The sequence below is a fragment of the Halyomorpha halys genome, unplaced genomic scaffold (assembly GCF_000696795.3).
Source record: "Halyomorpha halys isolate HHAL.00 unplaced genomic scaffold, Hhal_1.1 Scaffold134.1, whole genome shotgun sequence".
NCBI classification, from domain to species: Eukaryota; Metazoa; Arthropoda; class Insecta; order Hemiptera; family Pentatomidae; genus Halyomorpha; species Halyomorpha halys.
Window position 1 is genome coordinate 489,130 of NW_027107159.1, and position 27,621 is coordinate 516,750.

The following is a 27,621-nucleotide window of genomic DNA, read 5'->3' on the forward strand; positions in this document are numbered from 1 at the left end:
AATAGCTTTATCTATGTATCCATTAGATGAAGAAACAATTTTTTTTTTTATATGTGGTTTCAAAAAGGTAAAAAAAATAAAAATAAAATATTTTTATAATAATATATTTGTTATGGAATATTATCACAATTCATAAAATTATATACTGAGAATTAAATTTAGACTGCAATCTCTAAAAAGGATTAATTCGGCTATACAATTGCATATTAGTACAGGGTTTCAATAATTATTCAATTATTGTGTTTTCATTTTTTTTTTTCACAATATACAAGGAGTCATTAAATAATACAATTTTTTTCCATAACTTTAGACTATATTAGAAATTTTATTAATTTGATTGAAATTTCTGTTTGTAATAAAACAAGTTTTAAAGCTATAAGCTTAATTATAAATAAAAAGTAATAATAATTACGCTTGGCAGTCTTATACTGTAACCGATAATATCAAATTATAGATTAATTCATACCAAATACAAATAGTATATATAATATATTATAGTCTATTGTACTCTGTACAAAACACAACAATTGCAACATTTAGATATTTGAATCGATCACAGTATACATAGATTCTAACGAAGTATGGGATCTATCACGCACCCAAACTATCGTATATTATTAATTAGGGCCGAAATAATATAATATTTTTAACAATTAAATATAATTACAAATACAAAGTTGGGTTCGGGCCTAACTAAGAATATACAGAGAGGAAACAAAGACATACAACCATATCGACAATCATACAAGCAGGACTATAATACATTTATTAGGAAAACAAAAGTCAGATCCTCCAATGGCTTGTAAATCTATAAATGACTATCATGGAGTTAATGAAGGAGTTAGAGGCCCAACACCACTCTGGTTATATAATACATATTACATCAGTAGTTATTCACATTTTTTGTGTCAGAGAAGACAGATGTTGGTGAAAATTCCCGAAAAAAAAAGATGAATTAAGTCTTATAAATACAAATAAGGAACTCCAAATCGATTTGGCTTAGCCATCTGAGGAGGTGACGTAGAAATTCCAGTTTCGCTTCGCTGCTTTCAGGCGACGGTGACTGGAATATCTTATATTTTATACTATAATTAATTATTTATACGTTGCGCTGGCTATGAGAGGTAGTCAGGAGAGGGCTCCGCTAGAGGATCGGGTGTCGTGAAAAGAGGGTTTGGGAAGTCCGGAGGGTGAGGGAGGGGGCCATCCACCTTAGGCCTCCTTCTGTATGCGATGAGCCAGCACGAGACTGCTACTGCGACAGCCACCAGTGCTAACAGTGCAGTTATTACAAGTGCGATAATGAAGCCAATCATTGACACGCATATGTCATCTATCTGCTGCACCTCAGGAGCTGTGAAACAAGGTTGTTTATTAGTATATAACTTTTATTTTAAATATCTTCCTCAAGTGAAAAGGGCAATTTCACTTTAAATTAAAACTTCATCTAAGAATATTTATGTTAATATAATTAGTCAATCCATTGATAGATACAGATTTCAAATACAAATAATTGACATTAATTTGATAGTTTTTAAGGTTTCAAACTATAAGATTTCTTTGAAACACCTATTGTTATAGCAATTAATTTAAATTGAAATTAAAAAAAGTAGTAATGATTTTCCAGTTCATTCGCTATTAATATTAATAATTAAATGAAATTTTAACAGATGATAAGTCAAATAAGTTTCATCATATTTTTTCAAGTGTAGAAATATTTAGTCCTTCTATATTACATTATTTATCCAGTGAAAAGATATTAAGAAAATTTTAACTATAACATATTAGGTTACAATAAAAAAATATTTTGAGAAATTTCATAATAAATTTCTATCAGATTCTAGTGTCCATTACAATTTAACTGTTCTTGATGATTTTGCAAGATGAATATAAGATTTTGATGTATTTACAAATCTATAACACTTATCTCATTGGAGTTTGATAGATCAAAGTTTAAAGATTCAAAATCCACAACTATAATAGATCTGCATTTAACATTGGTAACTAGTCTTTTCTACACTTAGATCTTGTCTTGCATAATTTTGGGTTTTCACAAATATGTATCCACAAAGAAAATAAGATAGTATTCTAAACTAAAATGATTCAGAAAAGTCAAATAATCTCCCCTCTGAATAAAATGATAAATTAATTTACTTACACAATCGTCCCTCCCTTGGATCTATGAACCTCTCTTCCCTCCTCTCAAAGGTTAAGATGGCATTAGACTGGATAGTAATCTCTTCCCTCAACTGACCCATTGGGAGATTAGAAATATCAGCGTTTCTAGTCTTATTGCTGTCTCCTATCTCACGCCGGCGCCTTCCAAATGCATTGTATCCTCGGCAATTCACCTGCATCAATTGAAAATAAAATTATTTAATTTATTTCTTATTTAATTTAATCATATTATGATTTAAAAAATATCAATCAATTTAAAGGTACTTTTCCTATAAAAAAATAAATAAAATGCATAAAAATAAATAATTTTTTATGTTTCCTTTTAAGTTTACTTCTATCAAGATATTTTAGAGTGTATATCAGAGTTTAAATCATAAATTAACATTTAGATTATCTTTTAAAAAATTTGTATAAAAAAAATATTAAAATTAAGATAATCTTATCCCATATATTTTTAACTTAACTTCACTATAAGAAATGTATTGTTATCAATAAATATGTGAAAAAAAATTAATTTACAATGAAATTCGAATATTAATTGAAATAATGTGACAAATAAATATAATTAGACACTGAATGAACATTGTTACGTCTTAAATTAACACTCACCACATAATTATTGTTAGGTTGTTACAAAAAAAAATTGTTTGATTATATTTAACTATAATATATTTTTTATCTCTATAAAGATGTTTTAGAGTGTATATCAGAGTTTAAATAATAAATTAAAATTGAAATTATCTTCAAAGTTAATTAGTAGACTGATATAATTATAAATAAAATAAAATGATAATTTCTTCATACAAATAATGACACTTTCTATTTTACATAAAAACTCTTCTTAAACTTTATATTCTTCAGTTTATTCTAAGTAATATTTTAAATTATTGTAACAATGTAAGTATATAAAATTTCTTCTATTTTTTTTTTTTTTTATTGTTCCTTAAGATAAAAAAATCAATATTTTATAATAACAGTGTTATTTTCATATCTTTGTTTAAGAAAAACCTTAATAGTAGTTGGTGAACATAATGTTTTGATTTTTTTTTCTCATAATTTTTAGAGATACTTTTAATTAAACTAAATTTTATTTTTATTGAAATGACAATATTTAAAAATTTACCTACAAGAGACTAGTCAACAAGTACAAATGTGCGTAAGAAAACCTTTGGTGATGTAAGACTGACTTGAGTTATACCCACGGGTAACCTCAATGCTCATTCCAACCTTGAATAATAATGAATGGTTTGCTTTTGTTTGAAGCATGACCTTATGCTGCTTGGAATTCCAGTTGGTTCTAACATGAGAACCAGATGGCACATTTTTTTTCAATTTATATTGGTAGATTAAATTTAAAATAAAAAATTTAAATAATTATGATTTCATGGCATAGTGAAAATTTAATAATTTTTTTTTCAAGGTTGCCTTTGAATTTCAATGCTTCTATTATTAGCTCTATATCATCGATATAAAATTTTAATAATGATTGAGCTCATTTCCAGCCATTTCCTTTTATAAAGAAAACTTTATTTATTAAAACTGCTTAATAATAATTTAGCCAGATTTACCCAGACCTTTTTCTTTAATCTTAGGAAATTTGCAGTATAAAACCTTAATCTGATCTGTGGATGGTTATCATATAATGCCATTATAAACAATACTGAGCATCTTAGAATGAGCTGTCGAGAAAAATATATGATCAACTTTTCTATCACTATGAGCAAGAAATGTTCTGATAAAATAATGGGAAAATCTCTCTGGAATCCAAATTTTACAATTCCAGGAAAAGGGGAATTACCATAGAAACTTCATACACTTTATTAATAGAGCCCGACTAAGCTTTAGACTCATTCTGTTCTTACTCAAGTCTAATCCCCACATTAAACAATACATTACCTGATAATTTTTATAACACTATTATTGTTATGAACTAAATTAAAATTTATTTTTATTAGAATTATTCTAAAAAAACATTCTCTATATTATTAATTAAAATTTAGTAGTATAATTAATTTGTAAAATTCAGAAAAAAGCCAAAATTAATTATTATTGCTCATATTTACCATTTATAGACTATCATGTTGTCCAGATTAACTGAATCAAATCCATAATTAAAATCATAATTCCTGTTAATTTACTACATCAATCATCTCATTTTAAACTTAGCTATACTATAAAGAATATCGTAGTGTTATCAAAATATATGCAAAAAACAATTAGTTTACAATGAAATTCTAACTTTAATTGGAATAATATGTCAAATAAATATTATTTAAACAATAAATGATGATTGTAACATTTTAAATAACACCTTCATGGTTCTTCAATTCCCCCCCCAAAAAAATTTTATTATATTTAATTATAATATATTTTTAAATACGAGTATGTTAAGCTAATTTTTATCATAAATTATTATGAATAATAATTAAAGTCTGTTGATATATCTACATGTATTAAGTTTGTTTTTTAATTTAATGTTTAAAAATGGAAAAGTAGTTTCAAAACAAACAAAAAAAAAATAAATTGTTATAGTATAAAGATATATGTTATTTAATATGCCTTCCTACAATATATCACATTTCAACACATATTTTTAAGCCTTCAGGAAATATAGGAGAAAAACAAACAATACTATATAGCCCCACTTAGCAATAACATAAGTCGCCAAAGCTATCAACTTGAACAGCCCTGATGAAGCTCTACAAAGTGGAGCGAAACGTCAGAAAATAAATAGTTGTTAACTATTTTTGTTTCTCTTTTGACTACAACCTTGACCATCTTCATTATTTTAAATAATATAATTTATTTTGGCTTTTTTCTCAACTTTAAAAATTAATTAGGTTACTAAATTTTAATTTATAATGTATCAAATATATTTTTAGAGTAATTGTGATTCTATAAATTGCAACTGTATTAAAAAAGATTTTATTTTTTCTTTTAGAATGGACAGTTAGTCTGATATTGTAAATTGAATATATTAAATTTGAATTCGTGATTTTCTTCTTCCTGGAATTATAAACTTTTGATAACTTGAGCACTTTTCGGCTCAAGTAGTTAATGCTACATATCACTGATAAACTACTTGAAATTTTATTTCAACATAACTTCTCTCGTCTTCCAAAGCTATTAGGTTTGTTCCAACAATCACTTTTGATTGTCATCAAAGTGGTACGTGGATACTCAGTACAGTTTTTCCATTTTAAAACCAGTATCCTGAATGTGCCTGCCAGTTTGTTGACAAGCATAAATGGTTGTTAGAACAAGCCTATTATTTGCAGTTCTTTCAATCACATCAAACTGATAAGAAAGATGTTATGAAGGACTCCTTCAAGATGGTGGGTGGGTATGTACTTGCCTTTGCCTTTGGCGATTTGTATTTAGCGTCCAATTTCAACTGAAAAGGGTCTGTTAAGGGTTTGTTTATCTCTTGAGTAAGCTAAAATTGATTTATGCCTGTCATAAATAATTGTATGACATATCCTCTTAAATAATTAAATAATTATTTTATTATAACATAATAACAAAGTTCTTTGAACTTTCCTTCCGTTTCTCTATTTTAATTATAGTTATCCTGATATTATTTAATCATAATATGTCATTTTTTCCGTTATGTGTTATTTAATCATGCTGTGTTTACTTATTACTTTAAACTAAAAATTGTGAAGAATAGCAACATGAAAATGGATAGGGAATCACTTACAGGTTGACACTTTCCAAAGCAGACTCTGATGTTACATTGGAAGCGAATGTTATCACTACTAGGGAACTTGAAAGCATTAAAGTTGGCCATCAGTGATTGCGTTTCAGGATTGTAATCCCACTCGCCAAATATTGACGGGTCGGTTGCACAGCCATTTTCATCGGTTACTTCATATTCATTTTCTACTGTATCCTCCATTGTTTTAGCTACACAGCTTCGGGCAAATCCTCCATAAATTGCTGTATAACAGAAAAGAGAAATGTTTTTAGAAAATTGAACATATTAAATTATTTGGAAGAGGTTAAATTTAGTTTACTTTAGTGAAGTTTTATGAAAAAATGTTATTGAATGTCAAAGGTGTTGAATTTATGAATTATATAAAACTATTCCTGATATTTAAACCTCCTCAAAACTTGGTTAATTGATGTATTGTGGAAAATGTGAACAAATAAAACATTTACTACAGAAAAGTATTTTAAAAAACATAGTAACTGGATACATCTATAATATACTATAATAAAATAAAATCAAATGTCTTATTGGAGTATTGTGGAATAGCACTTCATCATCTTGTTATATATGAAACAATATAACAATATATATTATAAATATAAATATAACTACATAAAAAAAAATACAGAACTTGATTAAAGTATGGTAATCTATTCCTCACTGAAGGTGAACTGAATGCCTTTTATCAATTATGTGGTTTAATAATATCTTTTTATTTTTAATCCATTAATTGTATTAAGTATAAGTAAAAATTTAGAATTATCATTGCGCTAAAGAAATCAACTTTTATTTAACTTACTTGATGGTTGGACCTCAACTTGAAGCATAAGGTTGTCACCGATCTCAGCTGAATTAATTTCTTGACCCGAGTGAGTAACAATGCGCATGAAGCAGGTGGGTGGAGGACCAGTGTTGGCAATGGTTCCGGCTGTTGTCAACATGGAAACATTGAACCCAAGTGTCACATTCTGTTCTCCGGTAGTATACACACATTTGATGTGGTATGCTTGAGTTTTGAAGGTCACTAACATTGGGTGCTTTTGTATGACTAGAACAAAACTTGCCTGTCCCTGTAAAAATACCAAATGATAGTTAAAAAAAAATTTCATCTTTTTAATTTTGTGGATAAGAAAAAAAAATGCATTTGAATGTCTCCCTACAAATGAAATTCAAACAGTTTTGATAAAATACAAACACAACTTAATGTACTTACATTGACATGAATAAGGCCACAAGTTCCAAAATTGACTTTAAAAATTTCTGTTCGTACTGGCGAGTCATTTGGAACAGAAAGGACACGCCTACATTTCTCATCTTTGCTATGACCTTTGACATAAAGGACTCCATTGAATCCCTTTTCTTCAATGTGAATCTCAACTTGAACACCATCAGACAGGCAGCTAACAATCATTTCGGGTTGAGGGAAGTCTGTTTTAGCAGTCACTGGCGGCTCTACAAACATCATTATCGAGATTAACACAATGTTTTAGCTTTATCATGCTCTTGTTGATCATTTCAATTTGTATTTGTTTATGAAATTAATAACAATAAAATTTGCAAATAATCTTGTTTCTTAAATGATTCTAATTATAGATAGAGTTGTTTGTTAACAACTTAATTGACTGAAAAGAAATTTTCAGTTTGTAAAGATATTAGTAACAAAATTACAAACCTAATATGCACCAAATGTTTATTGAAAGCCCTTGGCTTAAAAGAATTTACTTAATTAATTAACTAAGATCCTTTGGATATAATTTTTGGTAGCTATGTTAGTTCATAAACATAATTGGAAAATGGCTGCACTAAACAGAGCCACTTAAGAGAAGACTCATTGAGGCCAGAGTCCGCACTGGACTGCAGCACCACAGAAACTATTGTAAGTTAACATTAGTCTTTCTGCGACTAACTAGAATGGGTGCTTAAAAAAAAAATTATTTTCCTAACCTTTGTTCTATAACATATTTTTAAAAAACATATTTTATCTCGAAATATTCCTTTATCAGTACAACCAAAATGATATATAGTATAAAAAATCAGTCACAAAGTACATTTTTAATTTTTTTTTTTTTGAGATGATAATTTAAAAAGCTAGGTCTTCATAATTCATATGGTATTTGTGAGATGGAAAGCCTTGCAATTAAAGATTGAGATGTTGTGAACATTTTTTTTTGTAGCCACAGACTACTAAGCTTAACTATTTACATGACTTTTACCAAAAATGGGCTCAATAAACTCCTGATGTTATGTATTGCTTATTATTTAAGATATATATACTAAACATATTACATAAAATGGATTAAACTCTTGATAGAACTTAAAATCTAACTCCTTAATTGCAATTAATGACAGAAAGTAGTAAAAAAAAACACAGATTCAATGATTGCTGAGGAGAGAAGTAGAAGTGATCCAGAAAATGCTTATAGTGTATTAGAAGAAATGAAGAAAATATCAAACAAAACAAGAGATATAGAGTTGAAGCTTGAAAGAAGTTGGGAAAGAGATGAAGAAATCTGATTAAAATCATTTTTTTTTTTTTAAAGTTTTCTTCAGCCACTTACTGCAAATAACTTCTGGATCTCCTATATTTCCTTTAATGCATTGGCAAACGGGGGTATGACTAGTTGTATTGCAGAATGCATTTATACCGCACACTTTCTCAGCACATGGATCTTCACAAGTCTTTGTCTTACTGTTACAATATTGACTGCCTAAACAGTCATCATCTGTCGTACATCCAGGGCCTACTGTATCATAGTGATAGTAATAGAATTTTATAATTTCGATAAAAAAAGAAAGTAAAAATTGTTTGTTTTTAAAATTTCAATTTTTCTATGGATTTAAATTAAGGTATAAATTTTCATTTTAATTTATCTGTAGTATATTTATAATCTGCTATTTTTGTTTACCTGGTAAACAGTTTCCGTTTATATCCAAATGGTAACCAAGATCTGTCCTACATATGCAGTTACCACGCTCGTCAACAATGAGACCCTTCTCGAGATCACATATGCATCGACCTTTCTCATCTACCTTCAATCCTTTCTCAGGTGGGCATCGCTCACACTCGTCATTTGAATTGAGTCCAGTTCCTGGTGGACATACACATTCACCATCCTCATTTCGAACAAATCCTTTGTCAGCTGGGCATTCACTCACTGTAGAAAAATGATATAAAATTTAAGCTTATAAGTATTGAAAAAAATAAAGAGAATAGTCTACCTGAGAGGATCTTTACTTAAAATAGATAAAATAGTTGTTACTAGGCACCTTTTTATTTTAATAAATTATGAAAAAAATACATATTTTACATACATAAATGGTTAAGTCACTGAAATGATTTAATGGGTGTTTTTAGTTCAGCTAATGTTTTTATTAATAACTCGAAATCTAAACAAAATAAAAAGAGAATAAAATTTTACAATTACCAGCAACACATTCTACAGCTGCATTTCCATAATATCCTGGAAGGCATTCGCATATCATAGTCCTGACAGGATAAGTATCAAACACTTTGCATTCACTATTTGTTCCACAGGGCTGAGTAACATTGCAAGGATTAACACATTCTTGATTGATACAAGCTGTCTGTTTAGGGCAATCTTGATCTTCCTTACATTTTCCTTCAACTGTGAATTTAAAGTAGGTAGGAATTACTAAAATAATTCAGCTCTTACTGATTTTTTTCACATTAAAAAGTATAAATATCTATACCTGGAGTGCAACCTTTCCTGGTGTCGCCAATGAAACCTGGAGGGCATTTACAATCAACAACATGATTGAATACAGTACACTCTCCTGGAGGTAAGCAAGGATCGCTGTCTTCGCAAGGCGATTTGCAATTTGAGTTGATGCATGCTTTGTCCGAAGGACAGTCTGAATTGGTTTCACACTCAACATGAACACAGCCAACATGTGGGTCACCAGTGAGTCCTGGAGGGCATTCACATAATGCAGTATGATGGGAGCCATAGCAAATAGCTCCTGTGCCGCAAGAACTTCCATCAGGTGAGCAAGCTGGTATACATTCTCTGTTCAGACAAGCTTGTTGGCTAGGACAATCTGTATTACTTCGGCAACCAGCTAAAATAAAAATAAATTAATAATTTACCCACTAACATTAGAGGCAATCCATTTAATGCATACTAAATAGATCCCTCTTTTTACTATTTAAATAAAACTTATTCAAATACCCATACCTTTTTGACATTCAATTTCTGCATTTCCATCATAACCTGGAAGACATGAACATACAGGCTTATGATCTCGCACTCTACAATCAGCATTTGGTCCACAATTGCAGGGATTTTTGCATATGGCATTAATGCAGGCTCTGTCAGAAGGACAATCAGAGTCAGAAATACATTCTCCTATAGCAACTACTGGAGGTGTTGCTTTGCATACACCACTACCACTGCTTATGTATCCTGGAGGACATTCACAAATCATTGTTCTAACAGGTAGTGTTTTAATTGCTTCACATTGAGCAGGTTTTTGACATGGTTCTATTTCTTGGCACGGGTCTTTACATTGTTGATTGAAGCAAGCATAGAATGAGGGACAGTCTCCATCAACCCTACATTCTGGTTGCACCTTAACCCTGCAGGATGTGTAGGGATTTCCTTCATATTCTGATGGGCAACGGCACAACGGAAGGTGGTTCTGGACAAAACATTCAGCTCTTGGAGCACAAGGTTGATCATATATGCATGGATTTATACATTGTGCATTTATGCAAGCTCGATCACTTGGGCAGTCAGAATTGGAGCGACAGCCAACAACAAGACATCGATCATATGGATTTCCTCTGTAACCACTTAGGCAGCGACATTCTGGCCTAGTTCCGACTGGGTAGCATTCAGCATTTGGTCCACACGGGTCTTCCACTACACAAGGGTTGATACAATTTCCATTTATACATGCTTTTCCTGATCCACACTCTGAATCGATTCGGCATCCAACTGAAAACCAAAAATATTAAAACATTCACAAGTCTGTATTAATGCATTATTAAATGTTCAGAAGCAAATTTCTTAAATGACCAACCTGCTCTACATCCAAGATTTGGATTTCCATCATATCCAGATATACAAGAACATATAGGCCTATGGTTCATAATTAAACATTCGGCATTTGGACCACAGTTGCAAGGATTTTGACACATTCTATTGATGCAAGTTTCATTAGAGGAACACTCGTTATCAGAAACACATCCTGGTGGTGATGGTACTATCACTAAAAAATTAAACAGCCTTTAAAAAAAGGAACAATGAAATAATTACTTATTAATTATAATTGATTAATTTCTAACCTGGCTTGCATTCACCATCATTGTCTGGGACCCATCCCTCTGGACAGGTACATACCATTGTTCTAACAGGTGTAGAATCAAAAACACTGCACATTGAAGATGGTGTGCAAGGTGATAGTTCGACACAAGGGTTCAAGCATTTATTGTTAATACAGGCCTGTTGGCTAGGACACTCGACATCTTTCTCACACTCAACAGTTGGAATAGAAACAGGTGGGACCCTTTGACAATATGAAAGAGGATCTCCTAGAGGCATCCAGTCTGGACACCTACAGCTGGCTTGATGATTTCGAACATAGCAGATAGCATTATGAGCACAAGGAGGATTGATCTGATCTTCACAGGGGTTGATGCAGTGATGGTCTCTGCATAATCTGTCCTGGCTGCAATCACTATCGACAGAGCATTCTATCCTTTCACATCGAAGGAGTGGGTTCCCTGTGTAGCCAATATTACATTTACATTGTGCAGCATGTTTGGCGCCATAACACTCAGCATTTATTCCACAAGGATCACCAAGAATGCATGGATTTATACATTCACTATTATAGCAAGTTTTATCGTCACTACACTGGCTTTCTGATTCACACCCAACTGTTAAAAGGAAACAAAAATATTAACCAATATTTCAATTAAATCACTTATATTTATCTAATTAATATATTTATGTATATATTGCACAAATTCATTTCACGTAGATTAAAACTAATGAAAATTATAATATTGATAATGCAGGATATTTTCATTATTATTAGACTCATTAAAGAAAACTTTTTACCTACTAATTAGATAAGTATATTATCAAAAATTTTTACCAAAATAGCATAAATATTAAAACTATTTCAATATTGAAAATATTTTTAGCTAAATAAAATACTACTTAAGATGTATATAAACTAAATAAAACTAACCTTTGACGCAACCAATTTGTGGGTTGCCAGAATAACCAGGCTTGCAATAGCATATGGGATAATGATTGTTCACTTTACACTCTGCATTAGGCCCACAGTTACATGGACTTACACAAAGTTTGTTGACACAGGCTTCTCGAGGAGTACAGTCAGAACTGGATGAACAACCAACTGTAGATTCAGCAGCTGTTGAAATATTAATTTTATAATTAGTTTCCCGCTGCATAAAAGGTTAGACATGAAAGAATATATTTTTTAGGATATTTTTTCAACTCTACTGAATAGTTATTAAAACTTAAAGTCATATATACATGAGCTAACATTAATTTGAAATAATGATATGGTATGAATGCTTCAAAATTAATTCATTCTTACGAGGAATGCATTGAGTTAATGGATTTCCTTGGAATCCAGCAGGACAACGACAAACAGGTTCGTGATCATCAGTGTGGCAGAAAGCACCAGGAGCACATGGTGAATCATGGGTACATGGGTTGACACACAGTTGGTTCTTGCATCTTTTATTAAGAGGGCATTCATCGTTGTGAGTGCATTCAGGTACTGGCTGGAAGGGTACTACGCTAACAGCGTGGTCTGCAAAAGGAAAAGTAAAAAATATTGAAAAAACAATCCTATTAAGGTTTAAGGATTAATAAAAGTAACCAAATTTGTTAATATTACCTGGATTACACTCAATATGCGGATTGCCAGTATATCCTCTTGGGCAGGTGCAAATGGATTGGTGGCGTGTGGATTGGCAAAGAGCGTTGAGACCACATGGATCGATACGGCATGCTTCAACACACGATCCACGTACACAACGCTCTGGATCACGACATTCAGAATCCGTTCGGCATTCTTCTGTAGTTTTAACTGAAAATTTTTATTTATAAATGTCATTTATAAGATAGACAAATTATGATTTTATTAAGAAACATGAAGATAAAAGAAATTATAATTTTACTTATGTATTATCAAGTTTTAATCACAGGGTTGCATTTGATTATTCTGATAATAGTATTTTTATTCAAAGAAAAGTATTTAAGTTCTTTTTTGTAATATTTTCAGGCTATTCTAACTTAAAACATACTTTTTTAGTACTATTTGAATTTAAATTTTAATAAATGACTGCATTTACTTATTGGGCGACAGTGGCCATCAATTGAAGCAATTGTGTCAGGTGGACAAACACACAAGACTGTTCTCATCGGTAGAGTATCCTGGACACGGCATTCTTGATCAAAGGCGCACACAGCTGGTAGTGAGCATGGATCCTGGCATTTCCGGTTGATACACCCTGTCTTTGATGGACAGTCAGAATCTTGGGTGCATTCAGCATGGGAACGATAATCAACTGGAAAGAGAAGACATAACATAGAACATCAATATATATAGAACTCATTATTCTTAATTAAATAGTTTTGAAATACTATTGCATAGCTGAAATTGAGATTTCAATGGATAACCTACTAGTTGGATTTAATTTGTATATGATCATTTATAACATCATAGATCCCAAAAAAAGTGCATAAATACTAACCCGTGCATTCAACATATGGATCGCCTTGAGTTCCTGGTTCACAAATACATTTGTGCTGATGACCACGTGCTATACATGTTGCTCGTGCTCCACAAACATCAGATTCACAGACTGGACGACAGACACGATTTAATCTGTCACATGCTTCATGATCAGCACAATCTTCATTGTATTGGCAAACAACTGTTACACAAGAAACATGAGGGTCACCCTGTGTCCCTGGTGGGCAAACGCATTGCGCACTATGAGCTACTGCTCTACATTCAGCTCCACGGCCACAAGAGGATTCACGACATGGTGACAAGCAGTTACCTGATATACAGGCCTTGTCATACAGGCAATCCGAATCTACTCTGCATTCAGCTGTAAACCAAAATAATACAGATTTAAAAAGTGTCCAAAATTATAAAATTAATAGTATTTATTATATTTAAATTCTAAAAGAAATCTGGTTATTGAAAAAAAATAAAAAATAACTCTGTAAGTCCATCATTCAACACTGAATGATCAGTAGTCTGGCAAATAAATATGTTATCAATAATAAGTGTGATATTTACGTTTATAGCAGTGACTCTGAGGATCACCAGCCCACCCTTGAGGGCATGAACAGGTAGGCCTATGTTGTAGGGTTGTACACTCTGCAGTAGAGCTGCAAGGATTAGATGTCAAACAAGGGTTCTGGCAACGTTGATTTATGCAAGCTAACTGAGGAGCACATTCTGAGTCAGATTTACATTCAGGCGATGTTTCAAGAGCTGGAATTCAACATAGCTTTATGTAGAAAGTGTTGCATCGAAAATAGAAATTGATTTATTACATATGATATTCAAACATACTTTTATAACAGTTGGTATATGGATTTCCAGCAAGTCCTTCTGGGCAGTGACAAGTGACTTTGTGGTTTTCGGGGCGACATTCTGCATTATTTCCACAAGGAGAAGAAACTGAACATGGATTAACACATTTACGGTTGATACATGATTCAGTATCAGAGCATTGCGAATCAGATGTACATTGTGGTTGAGTGGTTTCTTCTGTAAGTCATAAATAAATAGTTATAAAATAGAGTACGTTTCACAAATAATGTTTTAGAAAAATATATCCTAAATCTAAAGATAAAGAAGATCATTAGGTGTGTTGCTGTAATTTGACAGGTTATTATTATTATAGGATTATGGGTAATTTCATTTAGATGGTAGTGAGGCTTAGCCGCTGATTTAAACCTGCAATCATAAAAATAAATATAGAAAAAACAAGGATTGTTAATGTCTTTAGTCGAGTCTTTCCAAAAATTTGAGAGCAATAATGTACTGATGGTCCTACCTGGTTTACATTGAACATCAGCATCGCCGATATACCCTGGCAAGCAGTGACAGGACATAGTTCGTAGAGGTAGGGTGTCTACTACACTACATTCAGCATTAGTTCCACATGGGTTTGTTTCAGTGCATGGATTTTTGCATTCACCACTGAAGCAGGCTAGTTTACTTGCACAATCAGCGTCCATTTTACATTTTGTAGTTTCGACCATAGGAGCTAAAATATTAATTATCATGTTTATTATAAAGATTCTGAAACAATTTATTGTAATATTTATGAATAATGTTAGGAATTATTTTTATTTGTTTTGAGAAATTCAATCAATATTTTAAATAATTTATTTTAGATTGACTACATCCATTGCCAAATTGAAAGTTAATACGAGTTCTATTGATAATTAAAATTAGCTATCCATGAAAATAATAAACTTCTTTAAGAGAGAGAAAGTACTTAATATTTGTGAATAGTTTAAAATTACTCTTTTGAGTTATCTAATATTTAAAATAACTGAGCCAATCACTGGAGCCTAATAATGAAATGAATTAATTTTGATTTATTTGAAATTCACTCTACTGAAAGACATTTAGATAAATGATGGATTTTGATAAACAAATTATAATTATTTTTTCTCATCATAAAGTCAAATTAGACTTATTGATTAATAATACCTATGGTACAAGATTGGTGTGGATTTCCTGAATATCCAGGAGGACATCTGCAGGTAGGCTGATGGCCAGTCACAGTGCATATAGCACCTGGTGCACAATCACATGGATCGACACACTTGAGATTCCTGCAAGCCAGGTAAGATGGGCAATCTACATCCTGTGTACACTGTGGCGTTTCGCAGCTGACGAATGGGTTGCCAAGTGAGCCAGGTGGGCAGAGGCATCTTCCTTTTCCTCCCTGTGGTTCGCAGTAGGCACCGATACCACACTTTGTCAGCCGACAAGGGTCCATACATTGTTTATTGACACAAGATTCAGTTATTGGACATTCTGAGTCAGTTCGGCAGCCAACTGGAAAGTTTACAAAGTTAATAAATTATTTTTTTAAAATATATGTATCTTTCATATCATAATTTTCTAACAATAACAAATAAAAAAAAAAATTTGTCAATGATTTATTTTAGTTGTTATCACTTAATGAAAGTAAAAATATAAATTTAAAATTACTTGAAGTTTATAATTCAATTTATTGTATAATTTAGATAGTAAACCAGATATTTCTTACTGTCATAACATTGGGTGTGAGCATTTCCTGAAAGTCCGTCTCGACAAACACAGATAGGACGATGCATTATGACACTGCATACAGCATTGTAAGCGCATACACTCGTTGTTGCAGCTTGACAAGGATCTTTGCACATTTGGTTTATACAGGCTTTGTCATTTCTGCATTGATGGTCAGTAGTGCATTCAGGTGGAGGAGGTGCAGCTGAAGAATTTATATATTTATTTATTTTATCAATTAAAAAAAGTATGAAAGTAGAATAAATTTAAAAAAAAAAAAATTACGTTGGAAAAGCTGACAAGAAAGTCTTGGTTCGCCTGTATAATCAGCAGGGCAAGAGCATACGGCTTTGTGGTTGACTGCTTGACATATTGCATTGATACCGCAGGCATCAATGCATGGATCTTGACACTTCTGTGCAAAGCAGGCTTTATCTCTGGGGCAGTCTTGGTTTATGACACATTCAGGATAGACACAGGTCGCAATGCCATTCTGAACACGGCATTGGCCATTGACTCCGCATGGTGATGGATTGCATGGATCTTTTGGTGGAGCTGAAAAAATTAAAAAGATGATTTGATAAATTTGAATTTTATGAATTAAAGTCACTTCTCTATTATTCCTGTTGATCTAAATAAAATGCAACTAAAAAGAATATTTGCATATAAGATTTAATAACACTAACTGAACTGTCATGTAAAATCAAGTTTGCAGTTATCCAAACTAAAAATAAATAAACTTTTAAAACCCTTTAGTTTATTTTTTTTTGTATTATAAATGTAAATACTGTTATTTTAAAAAAGATTAACATAAAGTATGCTTTAAATATCTTTCATTGCCACTTTAATAAACAACTGTAGATTAAAAAAAATAAAAGATACTAAAAGAAGGTAAATTAGCAGCCAATATAAGAAAATATTATTTTTTCTGTCATGTTAATTCACCTTACAAAATCAATATTTTTATGGATTAGAATGTGTGTGTTTGCACATGATAATTAGGACATAGAGATGTATGGACACATACACTATAATTGGCTTTATAAAATTCCTTACATTCTTCATTTCAGTTTTCTAGAGTAGCCCACTTCTTTTATTTTTAAGGTAAGGTGGAGACTGTTTTAGACTTTAAACTTAAGAAGGATTTCTTAAGTAAGTATCCTGAGAGAATAAGCAACAGAACCTATAGTACTTTTACATAGAGATATAAATATTTAGAAAATATTACTTTATAAAGCAGATAATTCAAACTTTTTTTCCCTATCAATTAAAATTTACAACATAACATTTATTTAAACAATGTCATTCACTGCTGCTAAACCAATGATATGTGGTAAATTTTAATTAATGTGACTATGTGACTAAATGAGGATATTTTAAAAAGAAACAGATACACATAACAAAATGAGGAACATTAGTACATAAATATGGGGAAACCCAAAATGTAGAACAAAAGTATATAGAATAATGATAATATCATAAACGGAAGTTTTTCTCCTCAACATCTTAATAAATAAAAACAAATAAATTCCTGGGGAAGAAAATCCAGAATATATATATATATTTTTTAAAAATTGATTTAACTATGTATTACAGAATAAGACCAAAAAAGGATGGCTCCAAGTTTAATTTGTAAAAAACTTCTCATTAAATTTATTTCATAGTGAAAATTAATTTCCATTTTTTTTGTAAATTTCTTATAATATACTCGCGTATATTTGTACATGAAGTGAAAAAGTAGATAAGTTAAAAAAAAAAAATAATTTTAAAGTGATTTTTTATTTTAAATGAAAGAACATTGTATAGCTCCAGAACACACCAAAAACTTAAATTCGCTATTTTATTAATTTTTTTAGTATATCTCAATTTTTGTTATGATATATAGTTATTGAACCCAATCGTTGCAATCGTCCATTGGAAAGTATTTGTTTATACCTGTGCTTATCTTATTTTTCAGAGATTCTAAAAATATACACTGAATTATTCAAATTAATTTGAAAATAGTGTTTACCTGGCGCCTCTCTGCATTCGGAGAACGGATCACCGACATAGTTGGGAGGACATGAGCAAATCGGTGAGTGATTAAGAACTTGGCATCGAGCTTGGAAGCCACAGACTCCAGGACATGGATCGATGCATTTGTTGGAAACGCATGCTCTGTTACGTGGGCAGTCAGAGCTAATAGTACATTCAGGTTTACAACCATCTGTAGGTGTCCCGCTGAACCCAGGAAGGCATTCACAGAGGGCAATACCATCAGCATTTGTACAGCGTGCATTGGGACCACATGGTGAGTACCAGCAAGGGTCATCCTTTGGTTCTGTAACAAATAGTTTGAGGTCATTTAAAGGGATATATAAGAAACACTTCATAGTTATGAAGAAATGTGAGTTTATAAAGTTAAAAAATATTATTAATCTTGTTTATCTGATATGTAACTAAATTATATTTGTGTTAATAATTGAAAAACAAATATTTTCTATAATAATCATTATTCATAATTGATTCTACATTAAACCAGATGAGCTAGCAGTTTTTTTAGTAAATTTATAGTTTATTTGATTTAACTCTCAAGCATACTTCAATTAAGGTAGGAATCTATAGGTAAATTAAATAAGGTAAAATTTTTTCAAAAGAAAATTTAAAAAACTGCTGAGTTAGATAAACTGTAATCAACCATAAAAATAATGCTATTTGGAATTGAATGGTGTGCTTGGATTTATTGTAGGCTTAGTATATTGAAAATAATTATTGGTTTCATATTGTAAAATAATAAGAAGCTTTTAATTATAATTATCATAAAACAATCTTAACATTATCGATTAGACAGAAAAAAAGATTATACCAGGAGTTCAGAGTGATTTTAAAAACTGTATAGTTTGATTAAAACAGGTATAACTAACAAACAGGGGTCTAATTCATGGAGTAAGAGGAATAGAGAATGATGATAATGAAACCCTCTCTCTCAATAATTTAAAAACCCAAAACGTTGCGTTATATATTGGTATCGTGAACCTCACTAATTATCGTATATATATTATCATTTTTATCAAAGTAAAAGGAAACTAATTTTAAAGGAAAAAAAGTTTAGCCCCAGAATAAGTTTTTCATTTAACCATGCTACATGTGTCGTAATACAGTTTTCAGGATGGATACTGAATGATGGGACAACTAACCAGAGAGGGGAATGTGGAGGCCATATTGTGCCCTAAATAATTTAATAATAAATGTGCAAATTCAAGTTTAAATATGCTGACATTCTGAGGACTGTAGTTTAATGACACCAAAACCTTACAATGATCTATCGGGGATTTTTATAAATGTTAAATAAGGAGGTTTATTATCCTATTTTAGGATGCTTTAGAAGGAATGGGAGTTGGATGGCATATCTTAACTAATATAATATTAAAACAATTGTGAGCTGCTGGTCATTTGGATGTTTTGTATAGATAACTTAATCCAAGGATTTGGGTGCTGCAGGTCAAGCGAAAACCAAATTTTTGAATATTTTTAAAAATCAGACAATACAAGGAAAAAATAACTTGCAGCAAGTTAAAAAACTTACATTTCTTTTAAATAAAAATATAATACATGAAAAAAAAAATAAAGAAGACTAACCTTTTTGAAGTATCTGCTCACATCTTGTAAAGGCGTCTCCTGAGTATCCTGCAGGGCAGCTGCATATTGGGATGTGGTTCGAGACTGTACAAACAGCTGAAAGGCCACAGGTGCCCGGGCAAGGATCAAGACATTTGTTCTTTAAACAGGCTTTGTTTGTTGGGCAGTCTGAACTGACAACACACTCAGGCCTGCAACCTTCATATGGATTTCCCTGGTATTCAGGTAGACATTCACAGACTGCATAGGATCTATTTTCTATGCGACACTGTGCATTTGAACCACAAGGAGATGGGTCACATGGGTTAAGCGGTGTTGGAGGCTTGGTTGGTTCAGCTATTTGAATAAAAAAACTATATTAATTGACTGTAACAATGATATGTCATGCAAGCATGCTACAAAATGCATTTAAAAATAATAATAAAATGATCATGCAAATCATGCTAAAACAAATTCATCATGCAACACATACAACTAGCATTATTATTAAACATTATGCACATTCTTAAAAATAGTTGAATTGATTTTAGGAAAAAGTGAGAACATGTATAAATAAATACACAAAAATATTAACATAAGTGAAAAAAAAGTGATAAAAATTTCTTACAAGGTCTAGGATAACAATTTGTAAAAGGATCTCCAATGAAGCCTGAAGGACAGAAACAATTAGGAGTATGAGAAACTACCCGACATTCAGCATTTGAGCCACAAGATCCAGGACAAGGATCAATGCATCTTTGATTGATACATGCTTTGTCGTTAGAACATTCACTGTTCGAAATGCATTCAGGTCTGCAGTTTGGCGGACTTCCAATATAATTTGGTAAACAACTACAAGATGGGCTGCCATTTTGTTCCTTACATGATGAATATGGACCACATGGTGACGGAATGCATGGATTCTCATTCACAATAGGTTTAGGTGGATTTTCAGCTGAAAATATAAACAATGCCATTAACTCTACCCAACTTTTTTATAAATGTAAATGAATCTATGTCCGATAAAACTTACGAATAGGATAACATCTAGTAAAAGGATCTCCTGTGTAACGGATTGGACATTTACAGATAGGATTATGATTAATAACGATACATTCAGCATTAAGACCACAACTTCCTGGACAAGGATCCAAACAATGCAAATTGGTACAGGCTTTATCTAATGAACAGTCAGAATTTACTACACATTCAGGTCTACAAGATGGTGGTGAACCCAAATATCCTGACAGGCATGCACAAATTGCTTGATTGTTAAGTTCTCGGCAAACACTATTTGGACCACATGGAGAAGGTGTGCAAGGTTGAGTAATAATGTCTTCTGAAAAGCAAAAAAGTAATTTAATAATCATTCGATAATTTAATAAAAAAGAAATAAGGTAAGAAAATAATTTTTACCTTCAGCTGGTAAGCATTGAATAAAAGGGTTTCCCCTCATTTTTTCAGGACATTTACATGTTGGAATGTGGTTTATTACTTCACATAAAGCATTGCTTCCACAAGTTCCAGGACATGGGTCAGTACACTTATTTCTGATACATGCTTTATCTCGTGGACATTCATTATTTAAAACACATTCAGGTCTACATCCAGTATAAGGATCTCCCTGGTATTCTGGGAGACAAGTACAAACCCCATCAGCACATTGAGCATTGGCTCCACAAGGTGAAGGATTGCAAGGATCAGTAGCGACTGGTTCTGGTGCTAAAAGTTCAAGAGGGAGACCAATTTAAAATTAAATTCATCATCACTAAGTACAAGTATAAGATAGAAATTATATTGCATTCATACGTGGTGATGGTTTCGGGACACAATTGGTAAATGGGTCACCAGTGTATCCCTCTGGGCAAGTACAAACAGGAGTATGACTAAAAACATTGCAAACTGCTCCTATTCCACATGAACCTGGACATGGATCTCGACATTTTTCTCTTATACAAGCTAGGTTACTTGAGCATTCTGCATTAATTAAACATTCAGGTCTACAATTTGGAGGAGATCCTGTATATTCTGGGAGACAAGAGCATGAAGGTGTCATACCAATATTTCTACATTGTGAATTTGGACCGCATGGTGAAGGCAAACATGGATTAAAGTACTGAGGAGCAGATGGTGGTTGAGAAGGTTCTATTTGAATAAAGAAAAATATTAATTAGATTCATTATCTAAAAAAATGTAGTTACTTTTTAATATTACACAGTAATTAAGCTTACTTGGCATCAGATAGCACCTAGTAAATGGATCACCAGTGTAGCTAGATTTACAAGAGCAAATAGGACTGTGATTGATAACTTGACATATTGTATTTTGACCACAAGTTCCTATGCAAGGGTCTACACACTTTTGATTCATACATGCCTTGTTTGATGGGCATTCAGCACTAACAACACATTCTGGTCTACAACCAGGAGGCGATCCAATATATTGTGGCAGACATGAACAAATGGCCTGTTCATTATTGACTTTACATTGACTGTTGGCGCCACAAGGACTTGGATTGCATGGATTAACTGGTACTGGAGCAACTGAATAAATGAAAAGAATAATTTATGTTAATTTTTTTTTTAATAATTATAATAAAATGATGTATACTGACAATGAAAGATCAGGTTAAGTAAAAATAGCCATATTTAGTTAACTACTGATATTGATTTGGATTGTAAAAAGTAATTAAGACAACTTTATTGTTACTCTATCATCTTTACATTTGAAAAAGGGATCTTACTTGTAGGTATTAAATTGCAGTACTTAAATGGATCTCCAGTATATCCAGAATTACATGTGCATACGGGAATATGATTGACAACATGACATTCTGCATTTTGACCACAGGTTCCAGGGCATGGATCTTGACATTTGTTTTTTATGCAGGCTCTGTTTGAAGGACAGTCAGAATTCAAAACACACTCAGGTCTGCATCCCTCATAAGGATTACCAATATATTCAGGGAGACATGAGCAAGAACCTGCACCATTCTGTTCTCTGCAGATGGCATTGGCCCCACATGGTGATGGCTGACATGGTGTGATTATTTCTGATATAGTATCAGCTGAAAAAACACAGATTGTTTTTCATCTTCTTTCATTGAAAAATGTAACACAAGTAATTGTAGTAACTAAGTAATTGAATTACTTACGTTGTACTATCGTACATTGTATGAATGGATCACCAGTAAAACCAGGTCTACAAACACACTGAGGAGTGTGACTAATTACTTGACAGTCGGTATTAGTGCCACATGTATTGGGACAAGGATCTTTGCATTTCTGATTGACACAAGCAAGATGACTAGAACATTCTCCATTACTGATACATTCTGGCCTGCAGTTAGGTGGTACTCCTAAGAAATCTGGTAAGCAAGAGCATGATGGACTATCTCCTGAAACTTTACACTGTGAGTTTGGCCCACATGGCGATGGAACACATGGGTTCTGTGGAGGCTGTGGAGGGAGAGCTTCAGCTGAAATTTATGAGGTTATATGTATAAATAATGGAAATGGTGAAATGATTTGAAATAATGCTTGGAAAAATGATGACTTACGTATTGCCTGACAACGGATAAATGGATCTCCAGTAAATCTCGGTGGACAACTACATATTGGGTTATGATTTACTACTTGACATCTGGCTCCAATGCCGCAAGTACCCGTGCAAGGGTTTCTACACTTTTGATTATTGCAAGCTTCATTCCTTCCACAGTCAGAATTTACCACACATTCAGGTCTACAAGAAGGTGGCATTCCTTTATATCCTTCCAAACATGAACAGACAGATTGGCCATTAACAGCTCGGCATTGACTATTAGGTCCACAAGGAGAAGGTTGGCACGGAGTTGATTCAATAGGGACTAAAATTTAGTATAGGTTAGAATTCATCGATAACAAATGAATAATCCTGGCCAGCTATTGAATAATTACTAACCTGTAACTGGTTTACACTGAACGAATGGGTTCCCGGACATCCCAGGAGGACAAGAACATATTGGAATATGATTGAGAACATCACAGCGAGCATCTTGTCCACAAGTTCCAGGGCATGGGTCAGTACATTTATTCCTGATACAAGCTTTATCTCGTGGACAATCATTATTTAAAACACATTCTGGTCTACATATATAGATAAATAAAATTCATTTTTGATGAATTTACAAAGCTTATGACTCAGAAACACTGGACTTACATTGAACTGGAGTACATTGTACAAAAGGATCACCAGTGAATCCTGTTGAACAAGTGCATTGTGGAATGTGGCTTACTACTCTACATTCAGCATTGGCACCACAAGTATTTGGACATGGGTCTTTACATTTCTGATTGATACATGCGAGATGACTTGAACATTCTCCGTTGCTTATACATTCAGGTCGACAGTTAGGTGGTATACCCAAAAAGTCAGGCAAACATGAACATGATGGACTTGATCCTGAGACTTTACATTGTGAATTGGGACCACAAGGTGATGGTATGCATGGATTTTCTGCTGGTTTTGGAGGTATCTCTTCAACTACAATGAAAACAGATGATAGCTCAAGATTATAAAAATTGCAACAATTATAACCATTACAGTTTAATGTCATTGAAATTTTACCTATTGGTTGACATCGTACAAATGGATCTCCAGTGAATCTTACAGGACAGCTACATATTGGATTGTGATTAATGACTTCACACCTAGCTCCTACACCACAGGTTCCAGGGCAAGGGTCTTTACACTTCTGATTGTTACATGCTTCATTTCTACCACAGTCAGAATTTACAATGCATTCTGGTCTACAACTAGGTGGCGTTCCATGATAACCGACTAAACACGAACATACTGACTGATCATTTACTGCTCGACACTGACTGTATGGACCACAAGGTGATGGGCGGCAGGGTGTACTTGCAATGGAAACTAAAATAATTCATTCATCATAAATTTTGGGTAAACATTTATATATAATATATATATAATGAAATGAATTAAACTGTAATACTTAGAAACTTCAATGAAACTGTATTATGTAATAATCCTTTAGAAAACTAACCTACAATCGGCTGGCAAGAAATAAATGGATTGCCTGTTTTTCCTTCTTGACATCTACAAACGGGTATATGATTTACAACTTCACAAATAGCCTCTTGCCCACAGGTTCCAGGGCAAGGATCTCTGCACTTATTATTAATACATGCTAGTGTTTTAGAACATTCAGAACTCAAAACACACTCAGGTCTACATCCAGTATAAGGATCTCCTTGGTACTCTGGTAAACAAGTGCATACACCATTATTACATTGTGCATTTGAACCACATGGTGATGGATTGCATGGATCTTGATTGACGGGTTCTGGTGCTGTAATAGAAGTAATTTTTAGACATACTTAAGATTGAATTCTCCGGATAGTATATAATAGCTTACAGATAAAGTATTCTTACGTGGTGGTGGTATTGGATGACAATTGGTAAATGGATCTCCTGTATACCCTTCTTGACAAAGGCAAATTGGTATATGATTTCTGACACTACATGTAGCACCTAAACCGCAAGAACCTGGGCATGGATCACGGCATTTTTCTCTGAGACAAGCAAAAACACTGGGACATTCACTATTAATTGTGCATTCAGGTCGGCAATTAGGTGGTGAACCTGTGTAATCTGGCAGACAAGAACAAGATGGAGAATCTCCAGCACTTTGACACTGTGAATAAGGACCGCACGGAGATGGGACGCATGGGTTTACAGGTTCTTTTGGTGGAACAGGAAGTGCTAGAAAAAGTATGAGAAATTAGCATTGTTCTGTTTTAACTATTACATTTTTTAATTTTATTTATTCAAAGAAAATAACTTACGAGGAATTTGATGACAAGATGAAAAAGGATCTCCAGTAAATCCAGATAAACATGAACATATAGGACTGTGATTGATTACTTGACATTGTGTATTTCGCCCACAAGTACCAGGACATGGATCACTGCATTTCTGATTTAGGCATGCTCTATTCGAAGGGCACTCTGAGCTCACTACACACTCAGGCCTACACCCTGGTGGTGAACCAATGTATTCTGGCAGACAAGAACATATGGCTTGCTCATTATTTACTTTACATTGACTGTTTGCACCACACGGAGATGGATTGCAAGGATCTACAGGTGTCTGTTCAACATCTTGATCGATAAAAAATAAAAAAAATTGTAAATATAATCTGATAATTTTTAGGATTATTATTAAAAGAAAAAAATAAGTTATTTAATTACTTGGTTGGATGACAGTGCAGTATTTGAAAGGGTCGCCTGTATAACCAGAGTTACAAGAACACAAAGGTAGGTGGCTGGCAACTTGGCACACAGCATTCTGGCCACAAGTACCTGGGCAAGGATCTTGACATTTATTCCTAATGCATGCTCTGTTTGAAGGACAATCAGTGTTAACCACACATTCAGGTCGACAACCCTCATAAGGATTACCAATATATTCTGGCAAACAAGTACATGAACCAGCACCATTCTGTTCTCTACAAACTGCATTCGCTCCACATGGAGATGGTTGGCATGGCCTTACGATATCTACGATAGTTTCTGCAATTGGAAAAGAAATGTTTTTATATGAATACTTCTTAACAAAAATCTTTTTTACTACTTTTGATGATAACTCACGTTGAATGATTGTGCAATGAACAAACGGATCCCCAGTGTAACCATTAGAACATAAGCATTGAGGGGTGTGGCTTATTACACGACAATCAGCATTTGTGCCGCATGTATTAGGACAAGGATCTTTGCATTTCTGATTGATACAAGCCAGATTACTTGGACATTCTCCATTACTAACACATTCAGGTCTGCAATTGGGAGGTAATCCCTTAAACTCTGGTAAACATGAACAAGATGGACTGTTTCCTGATACTTTACACTGTGAGTGAGGACCACATGGTGATGGGATGCAGGGATTTTCAGGCACCTGAGGTACTGATGGTGTTTCAACTATTAAAAATAAAGAAAGATTTTATTTGAAATTCACACATTCATAATGCACAATTTAAGGTGGACTGATGAAAAAAAAAAACTTACGTATAGGTTGACATTGGATAAATGGATCTCCAGTGAAACGAGGAGGACAACTGCAAATAGGATTGTGATTGACGACTTCGCATCTAGCACCAACGATAACAATCAAATGAACCGTTTGATGCTTACGTTTGGACGGTAATGATTAACAACTTCACACCTCGCGCCGATTCCACATGTTCCAGTACACGGATTTCTGCATTTCTGATTACTACATGCTTCATTCCTTCCACAGTCAGAATTTACCACACATTCAGGTCTACAAGAAGGTGGCATGCCTTTGTATCCTTCTAAACACGAACAGACAGATTGGCCATTTACAGCCCGGCATTGACTGTAGGGTCCACAAGGAGAAGGCTGACATGGAGTAGATTCAGTGGGAGCTAAAATTAATTTAAAAGTTGCTGAGTATATTGGGTTGCATGTTGCCTTTTAAAATCATATAAATTTGAAAATTAAATAATACTAACCAACAACTGGTATACACTGAATGAATGGGTTACCAGACATTCCAGAAGGACATGAGCAAACTGGAATATGGTTGAGAACATCACAGCGAGCACCTTGTCCACATGTTCCAGGGCATGGGTCTGTACATTTATTCCTGATACAAGCTTTATCTCGTGGACAATCATTATTTAAAACACATTCTGGTCTACATCCAGTGTAAGGATCCCCTTGGTATTCTGGTATACAAGTACAAACCCCATCAGCACATTGAGCATTGGCTCCACAAGGTGAAGGATTGCAAGGATCAGTAGC

At 32.9% G+C, this 27,621-nt stretch overlaps 3 protein-coding genes across 13 annotated transcripts in view; all 3 read right to left on the reverse strand.

The window, feature by feature from the left end:
* Positions 1-96: 96 nt before the first annotated feature.
* dpy (dumpy) overlaps positions 97-27,621 on the reverse strand; it is a 354,721-nt gene continuing 327,196 nt past the window's right edge. For 8 of the 11 annotated variants that reach the window (XM_067045457.1, XM_067045461.1, XM_067045460.1 and 5 more), the window contains 25 exons: positions 19,820-20,155; positions 18,213-18,521; positions 16,487-16,756; positions 16,203-16,406; positions 15,638-15,988; positions 14,973-15,185; positions 14,486-14,683; positions 14,207-14,404; positions 13,650-14,012; positions 13,248-13,463; positions 12,791-12,982; positions 12,485-12,703; positions 12,110-12,295; positions 11,199-11,792; positions 10,934-11,122; positions 10,087-10,848; positions 9,602-9,970; positions 9,316-9,516; positions 8,797-9,045; positions 8,449-8,634; positions 7,104-7,342; positions 6,690-6,960; positions 5,879-6,117; positions 2,159-2,351; positions 97-1,354 (listed from right to left, as the gene is read on the reverse strand). In XM_067045457.1, coding sequence (XP_066901558.1) covers positions 1,116-1,354; positions 2,159-2,351; positions 5,879-6,117; positions 6,690-6,960; positions 7,104-7,342; positions 8,449-8,634; positions 8,797-9,045; positions 9,316-9,516; positions 9,602-9,970; positions 10,087-10,848; positions 10,934-11,122; positions 11,199-11,792; positions 12,110-12,295; positions 12,485-12,703; positions 12,791-12,982; positions 13,248-13,463; positions 13,650-14,012; positions 14,207-14,404; positions 14,486-14,683; positions 14,973-15,185; positions 15,638-15,988; positions 16,203-16,406; positions 16,487-16,756; positions 18,213-18,521; positions 19,820-20,155 — 6,986 coding nt within the window. In that variant the 3' untranslated portion in view covers positions 97-1,115. The remainder of the gene's footprint in view (positions 1,355-2,158; positions 2,352-5,878; positions 6,118-6,689; positions 6,961-7,103; positions 7,343-8,448; positions 8,635-8,796; positions 9,046-9,315; positions 9,517-9,601; positions 9,971-10,086; positions 10,849-10,933; positions 11,123-11,198; positions 11,793-12,109; positions 12,296-12,484; positions 12,704-12,790; positions 12,983-13,247; positions 13,464-13,649; positions 14,013-14,206; positions 14,405-14,485; positions 14,684-14,972; positions 15,186-15,637; positions 15,989-16,202; positions 16,407-16,486; positions 16,757-18,212; positions 18,522-19,819; positions 20,156-27,621) is intronic. The other 3 variants (XM_067045456.1, XM_067045465.1, XM_067045458.1) reach the window with 3 other exon arrangements.
* Positions 20,258-26,959, reverse strand: LOC136795313 (neurogenic locus notch homolog protein 1-like; the record flags this gene model as incomplete). The annotated part of the gene is made up of 18 exons (XM_067045472.1): positions 20,258-20,262; positions 20,427-20,753; positions 20,832-21,137; positions 21,215-21,520; positions 21,608-21,943; positions 22,030-22,341; positions 22,542-22,865; positions 22,953-23,276; positions 23,358-23,663; positions 23,738-23,922; positions 23,977-24,319; positions 24,404-24,709; positions 24,843-25,148; positions 25,232-25,561; positions 25,645-25,959; positions 26,050-26,370; positions 26,449-26,775; positions 26,863-26,959. Coding segments are annotated over 18 exons (5,076 nt in total), but the record flags the coding sequence as incomplete, so codon positions are not given.
* On the reverse strand, positions 26,965-27,621 carry LOC136795307 (keratin-associated protein 4-6-like; the record flags this gene model as incomplete). Its single annotated transcript, XM_067045446.1, has 2 exons — positions 26,965-27,242; positions 27,330-27,621. Coding segments are annotated over 2 exons (570 nt in total), but the record flags the coding sequence as incomplete, so codon positions are not given.